Here is a 16,167-nt window from a genome sequence, read left to right on the forward strand (position 1 = left end):
ACTACAGCTAGGGAACTACAGCCAGGGAACAACAGCTACGGAACTAAAGTCAGAGAAATACAGCTAGGGAACTACAGGGAACTACAGCTACGGAACTAAAGTCAGAGAAATACAGCTAGGGAACTATAGGGAACTACAGCTACTGAACTAAAGTCAGAGAAATACAGCTAGGGAACTACAGGGAACTACAGCTACGGAACTACAACCGGAGAACTACAGCTACGGAACTAAAGTCAGAGAAATACAGCTAGGGAACTACAGGGAACTACAGCTACGGAACTACAACCAGGGAACTACGGAGAAGTACAGCTAGGGAACTACAGGGAACTACAGCTACTGAACTACAACTAGAGAACTACAGCCAAGGAACTACAGCCAGGGAACTACAGCCAGGGAACTACAGCCAGGGAACTACAGCCAGGGAACTACAGCCAGGGAACTACAGCTAGGGAACTACAGCTAGGGAACTACAGCTAGGGAACTACAGCCAGGGAACTAGAGCTAGGGAACTACAGCCAGGGAACTACAGCCAGGGAACTACAGCCAGGGAACTACAGCCAGGGAACTACAGCCAGGGAACTACAGCCAGGGAACTACAGCTAGGGAACTACAGCCAGGGAACTACGGCCAAGGAACTACGGTCAGGGAACTACAGCCAGGGAACTACAGCCAGGGAACTACAGCCAGGGAACTACAGCTAGGGAACTACAGCCAGGGAACTACAGCCAGGGAACTACAGCTAGGGAACTACAGCCAGGGAACTACAGCCAAGGAACTACAGCCAGGGAACTACAGCTAGGGAACTACAGCCAGGGAACTACAACCAAGGAACTACGGTCAGGGAACTACAGCTAGGGAATTGCAGCCAGGGAACTACAGCCCAGTCCTCTGATCTCATCTCTCACTGATCTCCCATCCCTCTGGTTTACTATAGACCCTCTGAGCCCCAGACACTCTGGAGATGATGGCTTTACACTTGACTTTCCCAGAGCAGCAGTGGCCACAGCTCTAACCCTCCACCTTCCCTAGGCACTAGATTTTATTATGTAACACGTTCTCACTGCTGCTGCTGCTGGTGGTGGTAGTGGGCTAGAGAGGTGCTCATAACCTTGACACCGGTGGTCCCAGTAAGACAGCCAGCCAGTGTGTTAGTTAGAATGGTACAGAGTCAAGGCTCCCGACCCTCCTTCACAAACACATTGAGACTCTCACGCACGGCACCGTCCTCAGGCCATGCATACTGGCTGGGGGGTTTGGTTTGGGGGACTATGCAAATTTGGGATGGGAGTCGTGGTCTATAGGGCTGGATGGAGAGAGAGAGAGGGAGAGAGAGAAGCGAGGCGAGGGGGAGGAGTGTGCTGTGAATAATAATGAGCGGTGGAGTGGTGGGAATGGAGCAGGACAATAGGGCCCCTCTGTGCTCCACTTTACACCCCTCATACACACACAGAGAAGAGAAGGGAGAGAGGCTTTTTCCCAGAGCTTCTACCCTCCCCGTTCCCCTCCACCTCCCCGTTCATTTTCCACAGACTGCCACCTTCCTCTCTCTCCACCCTCCTCATCATCGGCTAGCCTGGTGGAGCGCCATGTGGAGTGGCAGATTCCGCCTGATTCCACGCCGCTTCTGTCTCTTCAGAGCCGCCGCGGCCCACTCCACACTCAGCTTCACCTCAATGGAGGGGACGCTGCAACACTCTATAGCACGGTTCCACTGAATATAGGACAGTTGTTAAGGGGAAGATGACCCAGGGACAGGGAGTGGTAATACCGCGTGGAACCACGGTGGGGTTTGGTGATACAGGTCGCAGCCTTAGCCCAGACAGCCCAGACTTCAATTAGGTGTATTTGTGATGGTTTCCCATCCTGTGAGTAAAAGCTAACGTTCCCCCTGTGGTTTGGGACTCTTGACAAGAGCAGTGTTGATTGAAAACCTTCTGTGGCCCCTTGAGACTGTGTGAACTCTTTCCACTGCTAGAAGTCCCCTAGATAGATAGGGAAACTATATTGTCACGTCTCCTGGACATAGAAGGGCCCAGAATGAATCCTTTTTCACTTCACAGTTTTGTATTTTATGAATAAATGTGATCTTTGATATTTGTGTTAATAATGTGTATGCAGAGGCTGTTCTATAATAATTATGTTGATTGTCCTGTTTAAAAATCCAATAATATATATGTTAAAAATATATATATATATATGCATATTTACTTACCAGGCTACATGGGGACCTACTGTGAGGTGGATGTGGATGAGTGTGAGAGCAACCCTTGTGTGAACGACGGTATCTGCCGGGACATGGTCAACGGCTTCACATGCACCTGCCAGCCAGGTAAGACCATCATGTCTGAGTCTCTCTGAGCTGTTGAGGTACAGCAAAGAACCTCTCCGGCCTTTCATGAATGAAAATAGCTGACCTGTTGGTCAGTGTGAACCGAACAGGTGTGAGATGTAGAGTTAAATGTCCCTGTGAATCAGTGCTCCTCTTGCTAGTTTTGTCTGATGGGAGTTTAGAGCGACCAAGCCCAGTCATAAAAGCCACGCAGGCCCCAGAGGCAGCCTGCCTATCCTTTCCACTGAACAAAGACACTATTGTGACCCCCCCCCCCCCTTCCTCTCCCCATCTATGGTGGAATGTGGAAGGGACAGCAGTCCTACTAATGAGATTCTTATTCAGGTTGGCAATTTACATCTGGGGCAGACATCCCCCCCCAACCCCCATCTAGCTATTGAGCCTATGTAGCTGATGCAGGCAGGGGGGGTCCCTGAGAGAGAAAACAATCCCACTGTCTCTCCCCTCTAACCTCCTGCCCCAAGCAGCAACACAGACACACAGAGACACAGACCAGGTCCATCCTCTTCACACTGTTAATTACCACTAGGTATTTCTAAACCGACCGCACCAATTGACTCCTCCATGGGCCCCTTCCCCATAGATTTCTGTTGCTTTGCCAGCTAAACTTTTTTCTTAGACATGGAATACAAGTTCATTTGAAGCCTACTTTGGTGTTTCCGTCTCAACAAATTGAGAACGAGCTGTTTCAGACACCGTAGAAGAACGTGTACAAGATGAAATGCCTCAGCTAGTTGACCAAGGCATTAATCATACTCACTATTCTGGTTTGACATTTACATTAATGTCGGGGCAAGAAATCCATTTAAATGGTAAGCATGTGGGAGATAAAATGTTGCTGGGTTAAGCGATTGGTAGACGTGTTGGAAGTTGGAACCGTGACTTGACATTAGCAGACATTCCAGAACACCACATAGTCCTTAGGAGTCCAGACATTCTCAAATTCACCACACATCCCAGAATGCATCATAGTCCAGACGTAACAGAACACTGCAGATTCCAGACATTGCAGAGCCTAACCCCCTCCAGAACCATGTTTAGGTCCTACACTGTGGATCACAGTAAACGTTTCAAGTCCATGGATCACCCAGACACTTTAGAGCCTTACCATCCCACTGTACGGACGTCCCACCCCTAACCTAGCCTGGAGACCTATGGCTGACCTCACTGTGGACCCGTCTACGTCTACCAGAGCTTTTCTCTGACCCCTCACCTCTGTATTTGCCTGTCCCAGGGTTTACTGGCACCATGTGTCAGATCGACATTGATGAGTGCGCCAGCACGCCCTGCCAGAACGGAGCCAAGTGTTACGACCGGCCCAACGGATACGAGTGCCGCTGTGCTGAAGGTGAGGAGCAATAATAATGTCCATTTCTTTATGTCCATGTATGTGTTCTGTGTTTGTGTGTGTCAGTGTGTACATACATGAGTGGTCCTAGACTGTCCTAGACTGACAGTCAGCCCCTAGTCTGTCCCCTCACCTCTATAGGTGTTATAGATGGTGATGGTCTCAGTGAGAGTGAGTGTGATGGTCGGGTCAGATGACTCCCTGGTTGTGTGTCTGTTGCGGCCTCAGACTGCTGGTTGGACTGGACCTGGGAGACTGTTGCTGGAGATGGGCTGGAGAAGGACTGGGACTGAGGCTGAGCTTGGGTTGAGATTGAGCTGGGGTTGAGACTGGGCTGGGGTTGAGACTGGGCTGGTGTTGAGGCTGGACTGGGGTTGAGACTGGGCTGGGGTTGAGGTTGGGCTGGGGTTGAGACTGGGCTGGGGTTGAGACTGGGCTGGGGTTGAGACTGGACTGGGGTTGAGACTGGGCTGGGGTTGAGACTGCGCTGGGGTTGAGACTGGGCTGGGGTTGAGACTGGGCTGGGGTTGAGACTGGGCTGGTGTTGAAGCTGGGCTGGGGTTGAGGTTGGGCTGGGGTTGAGGTTGGGCTGGGGTTGAGGCTGGACTGGGGTTGAGACTGGGCTGGGGTTGAGACTGGGCTGGGGTTGAAGCTGGGCTGGGGTTGAGACTGGGCTGGGGTTGAAGCTGGGCTGGGGTTGAAGCTGGGCTGGGGTTGAGACTGGGCTGGGGTTGAGACTGGGCTGGGGTTGAGACTGGGCTGGGGTTGAGACTGGGCTGGGGTTGAGACTGGGGTTGAGGCTGGGCTGGGGTTGAGACTGGGCTGGGGTTGAGGCTGGGCTGGGGTTGAGGCTGGGCTGGGGTTGAGTCTGGGGTTGAGGTTGGGCTGGAGTTGAGTTTGGGCTGGGGTTGAAGCTGGGCTGGGGTTGAGACTGGGCTGGGGTTGAGACTGGGGTTGAGGTTGGGCTGGGGTTGAGGCTGGGCTGGGGTTGAGGCTGGACTGAGGCCCCTAATCCCCCTCTTCTCCCCAGCCGGTCCCTCGGACCCCAGGATCACACACAGGGTCACCTAGGGCCAGCAGCTGCTGGGGGTGCGGGGGGGTTGGGGCTGGTCATCCCCCCGACATCTGTTCCTCTGTACCCCAAAATACATACCCCCACACACCCCAACACGCTGCACTGGCCTTGTGGTATATCTTAGCTCACTCAAGGTCATTCCCATTCATATTAACATCTATGTGTATCTGTTTTTAGCATGTTTCTTGAGCAGGTGTGTTTGTGTTAGTTGATCTAGTGTGTGTGTATGTGTGTGTATGGGGGAGCCTGTTGCATTGTTTAGCGGTGACCAGCTGCTTGGTATTCCCTGTGTCCCCACACCCCCCCCTCCTCTGTTGTTGAGTGAAGTGGCCCTGTTAGACGTGGCGCGGACCATTGTCCCCGGTGGGAACAAAGCCAGGCCTGTGAGCCTTGTCAAGGGCCCTACTCCTTCTACACCGCAAGGCCCTGTCCCCTGGCCCACAGCACGATGGGGCCTACCTAGCACCCGGCATAGCAGCACTCAACTCACCACACGGCTCTGCTCTGCACACTAACGAACCAACTAACACTGCTCAGTCTCACACACACACACACACACACACATCACCGTCGGCATGGAAACCACGGGGCCCAGAACTCCAAACTGTAGAAGCTTTCATAGAGAGAGAAAGAGTGGGAAATAAGGGGAGGAAATAGAGGGATAAAGAGGGAAGTGGAGATGGAGAGAAGTGAATGGGAGAGGGGAAATGGTAGGAGGGGTTTGGATGAGGAGAGGTGGCAGGCGGATTTAAAGACAAAAAAACTGTCGAAAAGATGAAGAGTGAGACGCAAAGAAACCCCAGGAGGCCTGTTCTAATTCCTGCTGTCTCTTCCCCAAGGGTACGAGGGCACACTGTGCGAGAGCAACACCAACAACTGCCAGCCCGACCCGTGCCACCACGGCACCTGCGTGGACGGCATCGCCAGCTACACGTGTAACTGCGATGCGGGCTACACGGGTTACCGCTGCGAGAACCAGCTGAACGAGTGCCACAGTAACCCCTGCCAGAATGGGGGCAAGTGTGTGGACCTGGTCAACAAGTACATCTGCCAGTGTCAGCACGGTACCTCAGGTGAGAGAGCAGTACCAACATAACACATAACACTAAATATCTTCTACTTTATTCTGATTATGGACACAGAGTTTCTGCTGGGGTCTCTGTCTTAGTACTGCTGTTTGATTGGTGTTCTCTCTCTTGTACACACAGGTACCAACTGTGAGATTAACTTTGATGACTGCGCCAGCAAACCATGTGACTATGGCATCTGCAAGGACGGCATCAACCGCTACGACTGCGTGTGCAAACCAGGCTTCACCGGCCCTCTGTGCAACGTGGAGATGGACGAGTGCTCGTCCGGACCCTGCAGGAACGGGGGGACGTGTGTGGACGAGGAGAACGGCTTCCACTGCCAGTGTCCCGAGGGCTTCCAGCCTCCCTACTGTTACTCTCAGGTGGACGAGTGTGGCAGCAACCCCTGTGTGCACGGCGCCTGCAGAGACGACATCAACGGCTACCGCTGTGACTGTGAGCCCGGCTGGGTGGGGAAGAACTGTGACCTAGACCGTAATGACTGTCTGCCCAGCCCCTGTCAGAACGCTGGCACCTGCATCGATCAGCTGAACGGATTCACCTGCAAGTGTCGCCACGGCTTCAGAGGTGAGCCTGCTGTCATACCACAAACCCTATCTCTATCCCAACCCTGACTCTATCCCAGACCCTGACTCTATCCCAGACCCTGACTCTATCCCAGACCCTGACTCTATCCCAGACCCAGACTCTACCACAAACCCTATCTCTATCCCTAACCTAGACTCTACCCCAGACCCTGACTCTACCCCAGACCCTATCTCTATCCCTAACCCTGACTCTACCCCAGACCCTGACTCTACCCCAAACCCTATCTCTATCCCTAACCCTGACTCTATCCCTAAACCTGACTCTACCCCAAACCCTATCTCTATCCCTATCTCTATCCCTAACCCTGGCTCTACCCCAAACCCTATCTCTATCCCTAACCCTATCTCTATCCCTAACCCTGACTCTATCCCTAACCCAGACTCTATCCCCTAACCCTGACTCTATCCCTAACCCTGACTAACCCTGACTCTATCCCAGACCCTGACACTACCCCAAACCCTGACTCTATCCCAAACCCTGACTCTACCCCAAACCCTATCTCTATCCCTAACCCTGACTCTATCCCTAACCCTGACTCTATCCCTAACCCTGACTCTATCCCTAACCCTGACTCTATCCCTAACCCTGACTCTATCCCTAACCCTGACTCTATCCCTAACCCTGACTCTATCCCTAACCCTGACTCTATCCCAAACCCTGACTCTATCCCAAACCCTATCTCTATCCCTAACCCTGACTCTATCCCTAACCCTGACTCTACCCCAAACCCAGACTCTACCCCAAACCCTATCTCTATCCCTAACCCTGACTCTAGACACACAGAGGCACTACAAACATACACCAGGCACCCGTGATGTATACACTCTCACAGTATACAAACACATGGTAGATAAACACCAATCACTGTTTGAAAGTAAACTTGGAGATGCATGTATGCACCAAAACATTTGAACATCTACAGACCGTGTAAACTTCTGTGCGTTGTTCTCATGCCAACTGATGCTTCACACAACTCAAGAGGCCTTGTTTGGTTTGGTTTCCAGATCATCCATAAAGGGTCCCATCTAATATACTGGCTCATAATGCCCCCTAGTGTATATCTAAAATAACTGCAGCGGGTGACACAGTTTACTAGTTTACTTAGTAAGGTTTATCCCCGTGTTAAATGAACCTACTCAATGACTCTACTCCGTATCGTAATCTAACACATCTCCCTTGTGTCGCTCTGTCCTGCGTTGCCTAGGTAACCTGTGCCAGGTCAACATCAACGAGTGTTCGTCCAGTCCGTGTCTGAACCAGGGCACGTGTGTGGACGGCGTGGCCAGTTTCACCTGTCTGTGTGAGCTGCCCTACAGCGGGCCCACCTGTGCCGACGTGCTCACCCCCTGCTCCCCCAACCCCTGCGCCAACCATGCCCTGTGCACCAACACACCTGACTACCTGGGCTACCAGTGCAACTGCCAGCAAGGATGGCAAGGTCAGCTGTGCAACATTGACGTGAACGAGTGCATCGCCAACCCATGTAAGAACCGTGGTACCTGCACCAACACACTGGGAGGGTTCGTGTGCTCCTGCCGCGGCGGCTTCACCGGGCCCAACTGTGAGACGGACATCAATGACTGTGCCCCTAGTGAGTGACCAATGAGAGACTAGCAATATTCTATTACTGTACTTCATTATCCATAGGACCACAGTCTCTGCTGCTGCTGTACAATACTGGCCTCCATATCTGCTTCTACTTCCTCCAACTCCAGTTTATAACATTATCCATAGAACTATAGTACTGTATAGACATCTCATCCTCCTGCATCCCTAACCCCTCTCTCTCTGTCTTCCTGCAGACCCGTGTCTGAGTGGGGGTTCCTGTACGGACGGTGTGAACTCGATCCGCTGCAGCTGTCTGCCAGGCTTCACGGGGCCTCGCTGTGCCGTGGAGGTCAACGAGTGTCAGAGCGCCCCCTGTAAGAACGGAGGCACCTGCACAGACTACGTCAACAGCTACACCTGCACCTGCAGACCTGGCTTCACTGGCATTAACTGTGAGACCAACATCCCAGACTGCACTGAAAGGTGAGTCTCATAGCCCGCTGTGTTTGTGTGCGTGCCCGTCTGCCCTTTGTGACCTTTGAAACGGTGCGTGTTCTGATGTGTGCAGAATGGATCAGCAGTGATGATCGAACTATCTCTTACCCTACACCCACAGCTCATGCTTCAACGGAGGTACCTGTACAGACAAGATCAACGGCTACTCCTGTACCTGTCGCTCAGGCTTCACAGGCTCCCACTGCCAGTATGAGGTGAATGAGTGTGACTCCCAGCCCTGCCTCAACGGAGGGGTCTGCCAGGACGCTCTGGAGTCCTTCCGCTGTTCCTGTCCCAAGGGATACACAGGCAACCGCTGCCAGGTACACACACAGCATATACTATACTATTCTATTCTATACTATTCTGTTCTATACTATTATATTCTATACTATATTATACTATTAAATTCTAAACTATTATATTCTATACTATTCTATTATTTTCTATACTATGCTATTTTATTCTATACTATATTCTATACTATTCTATTCTATACTAATCTAGAAAGCATTAACACAAACACATATTCAGATACTGTGGTGTTAAGCTGGTTCTCTTCTCTGTCTCTCCAGATGCCAGTGGACTGGTGCAGACGCTCGTCTCCCTGTCAGAACGGAGGGCGCTGTCGTCAGAAGGACGCCTCCTTCTCCTGTGAGTGTCTGGGAGGCTGGTCTGGACGCTACTGTGACATCCCTGGGGTTTCCTGTGAGGTTGCCGCGCTCAAGAGAGGTACGGAAGCATGCTCTGTTCTTGTTAGTTGTGTGTGTTTACTGTAAGTGTTTTCAGCGCAGCGGTGTTAAACTCCCCGGGGGCCTCATTCGGTCTTCAACGAGGTCCAGAGGGCCGCACACAAACATCTTTATATTTCCTCTCCATCAAAGTTAGCAAATAATTGTCCTTTATCCATAGTTGTGGGATTTTCCGATGCTCCCTGACTGTCTAGCTTCATTTTGGTGATTATTAGAGAGCTGGACAGTCAACAAACTGTATGAATGTCGGCCCATTATCATTGCTACACTGTTTTGATTGAGTCATTTTAAAGTATATTGAGTTCGTACATATATATTTTGTTTTACTCCAACCACCCACAGGCCCTATGTTTGACACCCCTGGTTTAGCGCATGTATGCAGTATGTGTTTGTATTTATACCGTAGTATAACCGTCCCCGGTCTCTTGTCTGCTCCCAGGCCTCCAGACAGACGAGCTGTGTCATCATGGAGGTCACTGTGTCAACACAGGCAACACCCACTACTGTAAGTGTCCCGCAGACTACTCAGACAGCTACTGTGAGAGCCAGGTGGACCACTGTGAGGACAAACACTGTCGCAACGGCGCCACCTGCAGGGGCTACGTTGGAGGATACCAGTGTGACGTGAGTCTGATTAGTCAAGTCAGAATTCTGTATAAACTGCAGTTTGTCTAATAACTCTAAAGTGATTGTCTTAATGTTGTTGTAATATGGTTCTAGATATGATGTTAATGGAATGTGTCTATGGCCCTACAGTGTATGCCAGGCTACACCGGAGAGAACTGTGAGATGGAGGTCAACGAGTGCCAGTCTCACCCATGCCAGAACGGTGGCACCTGCATTGACCTGGTGGGACACTACATCTGTTCCTGCCCACCTGGCACCTTGGGTATGTCCTCTTCTGTCCTCACCCATGTCCTCTTCTGTAGTCACCCATGTCCTCTTCCATACTCACCCATGTCCTCTTCCATACTCACAACGTGTTCTCTTCCATACTCACAACATGTCCTCTTCCATACTCACAACATGTCCTCTTCCATACTCACAACATGTCCTCTTCCATACTCACAACATGTCCTCTTCCATACTCACCCATGTCCTCTTCCATACTCACAACATGTTCTCTTCCATACTCACAACATGTCCTCTTCCATTCTCACAACATGTCCTCTTCCATTCTCACAACATGTCCTCTTCCATACTCACAACATGTCCTCTTCCATACTCACAACGTGTCCTCTTCTGTCCTCACCCATGTCCTCTTCTGTCCTCACCCATGTCCTCTTCCATTCTCACAATATGTCCTCTTCCATACTCACAACATGTCCTCTTCCATTCTCACAACGTGTTCTCTTCCATACTCACAACATGTCCTCTTCCATACTCACAACATGTCCTCTTCCAACATGTCCTCTTCCATACTCACAACATGTCCTCTTCCATACTCACAACATGTCCTCTTCCATACTCACAACATGTCCTCTTCCATACTCACAACATGTCCTCTTCCATACTCCCACATGTCCTAATAATTAGAGAAGATTGCTCAGAAAACCAGGTGTTTTAATCTGCGTATGCTAACTACCATTATAGCCTTACGCTGATTAAGATAAGCAGAGTAAGGTGTTTACATGACTATACTCCATACGCCATACTCAGTTTGATATTTCATTACTAGTGTGCCTGTAAACATACTCAATGTTGATACCTGTCCATCTCTCCTACAGGTGTTCTGTGTGAGATCAACGAGGATGACTGTGCTCCTCCTCTGCGGCTGCGCGGGACTCCTCCTAAGTGTCTGAACAACGGTACCTGTGTGGACAGAGTGGGGGGCTACCGCTGTAACTGTCCCCCTGGCTTCACTGGAGAGAGGTGTGAGGGGGACATCAACGAGTGTCACTCCAACCCCTGCATCCCCGCCAACAGTCTGGACTGCATCCAGCTCCCCAACGACTACCAGTGTGTCTGCAAGCCCGGCTTCACAGGTAAGGAGGGTGCGCGTGTGTGTATAGTCGTATTGCTGTGTAATAAATGTGTGTGTTTGTATCTGCTCTTGCCACTCTAACGTGTGTGTGTGTTATTGTGTGCAGGTCGGCGGTGCCAGAGCAGGTTCAGTGTGTGTGAGTCTCAGCCCTGTCAGAACGGAGGGGCCTGTTCTGTCTCCAGCAGCTCAGCCCTGGGATACGCCTGTACCTGTCAGCTGGTAAGTATCAACATGTCACTGTGGCACACTTTTACCTCGTGTCTAGTCCGCCTGTGGAAACAGCTGATATTTCTACAACCATCTCTGTCTCCCTGAACTTCCCTGCTCACAGAGCATAACCTAGAACCATATGTCAAAGCCCCCTGGATTTATTACAATGCTAACGTCCTGTAGTTGACCACATCTGTTTCTTACCCACACTGACGTTGTATGTGATTGTTCTCCCTCCTCAGGGCTATGCTGGGAACAACTGTGAGAGGAGCATGTCGTGTCGGGAGTTGTCTTGCTATAATGGAGGTAGTTGTGCTCTGACCACGCGGGGCGCCCGCTGTACCTGCCTGACAGGCTATGCCGGGCCCCAGTGCCAGCACCGTAGTAACGAGGGCTGCTCCTCCCAGCCGTGCCGCAACGGAGGCCTCTGCACCGAGGAGACCAGCTTCCCCTTCTTCCTCTGCCAGTGTGCCCAAGGCTGGATGGGCAAGCGCTGCGAGCAGGGCAGCACCAGGCTGGTAGAGGCCCTTCTGCCGCCCGCCTGCCCCCTGGCCGACTGCCACGGCAAGGCCAACGACGGTGTCTGCGACAAGGAGTGCAACACATTCCCCTGCCGCTGGGACGGGGGCGACTGCTCGCTGGCGGTGAACCCGTGGGCTCGCTGCACCGATCCGCGCTGTTGGCGTGTCTTCAACAACAGCCAGTGTGACGAGTCGTGCAACAACGCCGACTGCCTCTACGACAACTTTGACTGCAAGAACAAGGAGAAAATCTGCAAGTAAGTACTCCACCGCCAGCATTCTGTTCTGGACTCTCATTCTTTCACCTTAGACCCTCTAAGCTGATCTCTGTAACTCTCTGTCTCCACCAGTCCCATCTACGAGGCGTACTGCATCGACCACTACGCTGACGGCCGCTGTGACCAGGGCTGTAACTCAGAGGAGTGTGGCTGGGACGGGCTGGACTGTGCAGGGAAGGTTCCAGAGAACCTGGCTGACGGGGTGCTGGTCCTGGTGGTCCTGCTACCCCCGGACGAACTCGTGAATACGGCCCCTGCCTTCCTGCAGAAGCTCAGCGCCATCCTGAGAACCACCCTGCGCTTCCGCCTGGACCACAACGGAGAGCCCATGATCCGACCCTACACCCGTCGAGAGGCTCGCCTCAAACGAGAGCTGCAGCCCCACCAGGAGGTGATTGGGTCCATAGTGTACCTGGAGATAGACAACCGTCTGTGTTCCCAGCGGTCTGACGACTGTTTCCCGTCGGCAGACAGCGCAGCAGACTACCTGGGAGCTCTGTCAGCCGTGGAGATGCTCCGCTTCCCCTACCGCATCAAAGAAGTCCGCGGTGAGTAGAAACCCACGGACACTATACCAGGATACAGCATCTAAAGATAACAGGAGATAACCTTACAAACATTTACATATACATCATTTCTCCATCAAATACTGTAACCACAGCTTGTTTACTAAAGTCCTTGTAATAACATGTAGGTGAGAAGATCCCAGACCCTGTAGACATGCCAGAGTGGGGCAAGCTGATGCTGGTGGGCGTGGCAGCCCTGTTCCTATTGGTCATCCTGGTGGTGGGCGTGCTGATCGGCCGCAGAAAGAGAGAACACAGCACCCTGTGGTTCCCCGAGGGCTTCTTCCCCAAGAAGGAGCCCAGCAGCAACAAGAACCGCAGGGAACCCTTAGGCCAGGACGCACTGGGCATGAAGTGAGTAACCACACTGTTGTGTCCTCACTTACAGCACTCCTATGGTGATTCCAAATCAATGTATCTGCTCCACTATGGTATTGTGACTGTGTGTTACCGGTCTCTCTCCAGATACATGCCCAAGACGGTGGAGGAGTCTCTGCTTGGCGACCACAGTGACTCGTGGATCGACACAGACTGCCCCGAGGCCAAGAGACTGAAGGTTGAGGAGCCCAGCATCCTGTCAGACAGTGAAGACACTGTAGACTGTAGACAGTGGACCCAGCACCACCTAGCGGCTGCAGACATCCGCATGCCCCCCCTCCATGGCCCTCACCCCGCCCCAGGGAGAGTTCGACCAGGACTGCATGGACGTCAACGTCCGAGGACCTGGTCAGTATTCAAATGAACCACATGGAGCGTTGTATGTGTCTGGAATCCTTGAGGCTGTAGTATATCCTTTAAAAACCGCTCCTCCTGATTCGTATTCCCGGTGTTTATTGTTAGTTGCTATGTTTGATCTGTTCCTGTCCGTCGTGTTTTGATTGACACATTGACTGACCCATCGCCTCTCCCGTCCTTCTCCCCTCCAGACGGATTCACCCCTCTGATGCTGGCGTCGTTCTGCGGAGGCGGTCTGGAGCCCGAGCTCCCCGAGGAGGAAGAGTCAGAGGAGTGTTCCGCCAACATCATCTCTGACCTCATCTACCAGGGCGCCACATTGGCCGCCCAGACGGACCGCACAGGAGAGACCGCCCTTCACCTGGCTGCCCGCTACGCCCGCGCTGACGCCGCCAAGCGGCTGTTGGACGCCGGGGCCGACGCCAACGCGCAGGACAACACAGGGCGCACGCCGCTACACGCCGCCGTGGCAGCCGACGCCCAGGGGGTCTTCCAGGTAAACACACTGTTCAGATGCTTAATGTTTAAGTTAAATCTTCACATTAACTCAATGTATTCCTCAGTCTTTCTATACGCAGCATTACACATGTAAGACTTGACTTGGCTACTTCTTACAGTTGCCCACTTGCTGAGTAGACTGTTGTGTCATCTGCCAGACTGACATGTTATTTCTCCCTGTCTGTCCTGGTTAGATTCTGATCCGAACCCGGGCTACAGACCTGGACTCTCGTATGTACGACGGCTCCACCGCCCTGATCCTGGCTGCCCGCCTGGCCGTAGAGGGCATGGTGGAGGAACTCATCACCTGCCACGCAGACATCAACGCTGTCGACGAACTGGGTACGTGATTGGCTAAACTAGTGTGTGAGTGTGTGTGTGTTGAAGAGAGACTTGATGCAGTTGAATGGTGATGCTGTGTTTCGTGGTAAGAGGTAGGATGAGTAACAACAGTGTGTGTTCCTCCCATCCCAGGTAAATCTGCTCTGCACTGGGCAGCTGCTGTCAACAACGTGGAGGCCACCATGGCCCTGCTGAAGAACGGAGCCAACAAAGACATGCAGGACCTCAAGGTACACACAGCCCTCTACCTATATCTACAACTGTCAGCTCCCCACAGTCATACAGTCTGGAATATATAGAGATATTGAGGAGCCAACATGTCTAATTCTCTCCCTCTATCTCTCTCTCCCATCTTACCCCTCTCTCTCTCTCTCTCCCGTCTTACCCTCCCCCCCTCTCTCTGTATATTAGGAGGAGACGCCTCTCTTCCTGGCGGCGCGTGAGGGTAGTTGTGAGGCGGTCAAGGTCCTCCTGGCCCACTTCGCCAACAGGGAGATAACCGACCATATGGACCGTCTGCCTCGGGACATCGCCCAGGAGAGAATGCACCATGACATCGTTCAGCTGCTGGATGAGTACAACACAGTGAGGAGCCCCCAGGGCCACGGAGGGGCCCCACACCACCTGGCCGGGGGACACACCCTGTCCCCCCTCATGTGCCCCCCCAGTGCCTTCATGTCCGGCCTGAAGAACACCCCCCAGGGGAAGAAGAGTCGCCGCCCCGGGGCAAAGGGTTCAGGTCTGGGAGGGCAGCATGCCCAGAACCTGAAGGATTCAGCTAAGGCCCGCAACAAGAAGCTGACCCTGGACATGCAGAGCGCCCTGCTGGAGAGCTCTGTCACCCTGTCCCCCGTCGACTCCCTGGACTCCCCCCCCGCGGAGGAGCTAACAACGCCGGCTACATCACCAACCCCTGCTCCCCGGTCGCCATGCCCTCCTCGGGGCTCTTCCACTCCTCCATGTCGGTGCCCAGCACTCCCATGGTGCACAGCAGCATGATGGACAGCTCTGGCCCTTTCGCTGTGTCTCTAGCCCAGCTCAACGACCTGGGAGATGGAGGCATGTCCATGCAGGGCCGCGTGTCCATGGCCAGTCAGGTCAACCAGGGCCCCCACGGCTATGTGCTCAATGCCGGCCAGCTGGGGCTCAACATGGGCCTGGTGAGCCCTGTCAGCGTGCCCTTCGACTGGCACAGCCGCATGCCCTCCTCCTCCCAGTGCGGGGGACAGGTGGTGAACCTGGTCCACAGCAGCCAGGCGGGCATGCACCCTCAGAGCCCCATGCAGCAGCAGCAGAACAGCCTCATGATGCAGCAGCACCAGCAGAACCTGTACCGCAGCGCCCAGCAGGCCATGCTGCAGCCCACGCCTGTCATCGCCAGCACGCCCATCTCCCACAGCCCCGTCAAGCTGCCCTCCATCTCAGAGCAGCAGCAGCAGCTCCACAACCACTCCATGGCCAGCCAGCAGAGCCTCCGCATGGGCACCTCCTCCCCACCCACCCCCCCAGACGACACAGCCCCCTCCAGCCTTCTTCCAGCAGCAGCAGCAGCAGCCTCCTCAGCCCCAGCCAGCCACTCAGCCCACCTCTCCACAGGCCTCCCAGGCCCCTCCGCCCCAGGCCAGTGGCAGCACTGCAGGCTTGGAGGACTACCCCACCCCGCCCTCCCAGCACAGCTACTCCTCTGCCCTGGATGCCACCCCTAAGCATTACCTCCGCCTGTCCAGCGAGCATCCCTACCTGACCCCCTCCCCAGAGTCGCCCGAGCCCTGGTCCAGCCCATCCC

The 16,167-nt window shown here is 53.3% G+C and overlaps 1 protein-coding gene across 1 annotated transcript in view; it reads left to right on the forward strand.

Annotated features, from left to right (window-relative positions):
* notch3 (notch receptor 3) overlaps positions 1 to 16,167 on the forward strand; it is a 46,353-nt gene that overhangs the window by 26,831 nt on the left and 3,355 nt on the right. The window contains 23 exon segments of the mRNA XM_046331622.1: positions 2,216 to 2,329; positions 3,585 to 3,698; positions 5,613 to 5,846; positions 5,982 to 6,431; positions 7,657 to 8,043; positions 8,255 to 8,483; positions 8,617 to 8,818; positions 9,071 to 9,227; positions 9,687 to 9,871; positions 10,004 to 10,136; positions 10,975 to 11,232; positions 11,338 to 11,450; positions 11,684 to 12,219; positions 12,313 to 12,788; positions 12,935 to 13,160; positions 13,272 to 13,455; positions 13,457 to 13,532; positions 13,733 to 14,037; positions 14,234 to 14,381; positions 14,514 to 14,611; positions 14,793 to 15,251; positions 15,254 to 15,883; positions 15,885 to 16,166. Coding sequence (XP_046187578.1) covers positions 2,216 to 2,329; positions 3,585 to 3,698; positions 5,613 to 5,846; positions 5,982 to 6,431; positions 7,657 to 8,043; positions 8,255 to 8,483; positions 8,617 to 8,818; positions 9,071 to 9,227; positions 9,687 to 9,871; positions 10,004 to 10,136; positions 10,975 to 11,232; positions 11,338 to 11,450; positions 11,684 to 12,219; positions 12,313 to 12,788; positions 12,935 to 13,160; positions 13,272 to 13,455; positions 13,457 to 13,532; positions 13,733 to 14,037; positions 14,234 to 14,381; positions 14,514 to 14,611; positions 14,793 to 15,251; positions 15,254 to 15,883; positions 15,885 to 16,166 — 5,996 coding nt within the window.

Source organism: Oncorhynchus gorbuscha, linkage group LG26 (assembly GCF_021184085.1).
Source record: "Oncorhynchus gorbuscha isolate QuinsamMale2020 ecotype Even-year linkage group LG26, OgorEven_v1.0, whole genome shotgun sequence".
NCBI classification, from domain to species: Eukaryota; Metazoa; Chordata; class Actinopteri; order Salmoniformes; family Salmonidae; genus Oncorhynchus; species Oncorhynchus gorbuscha.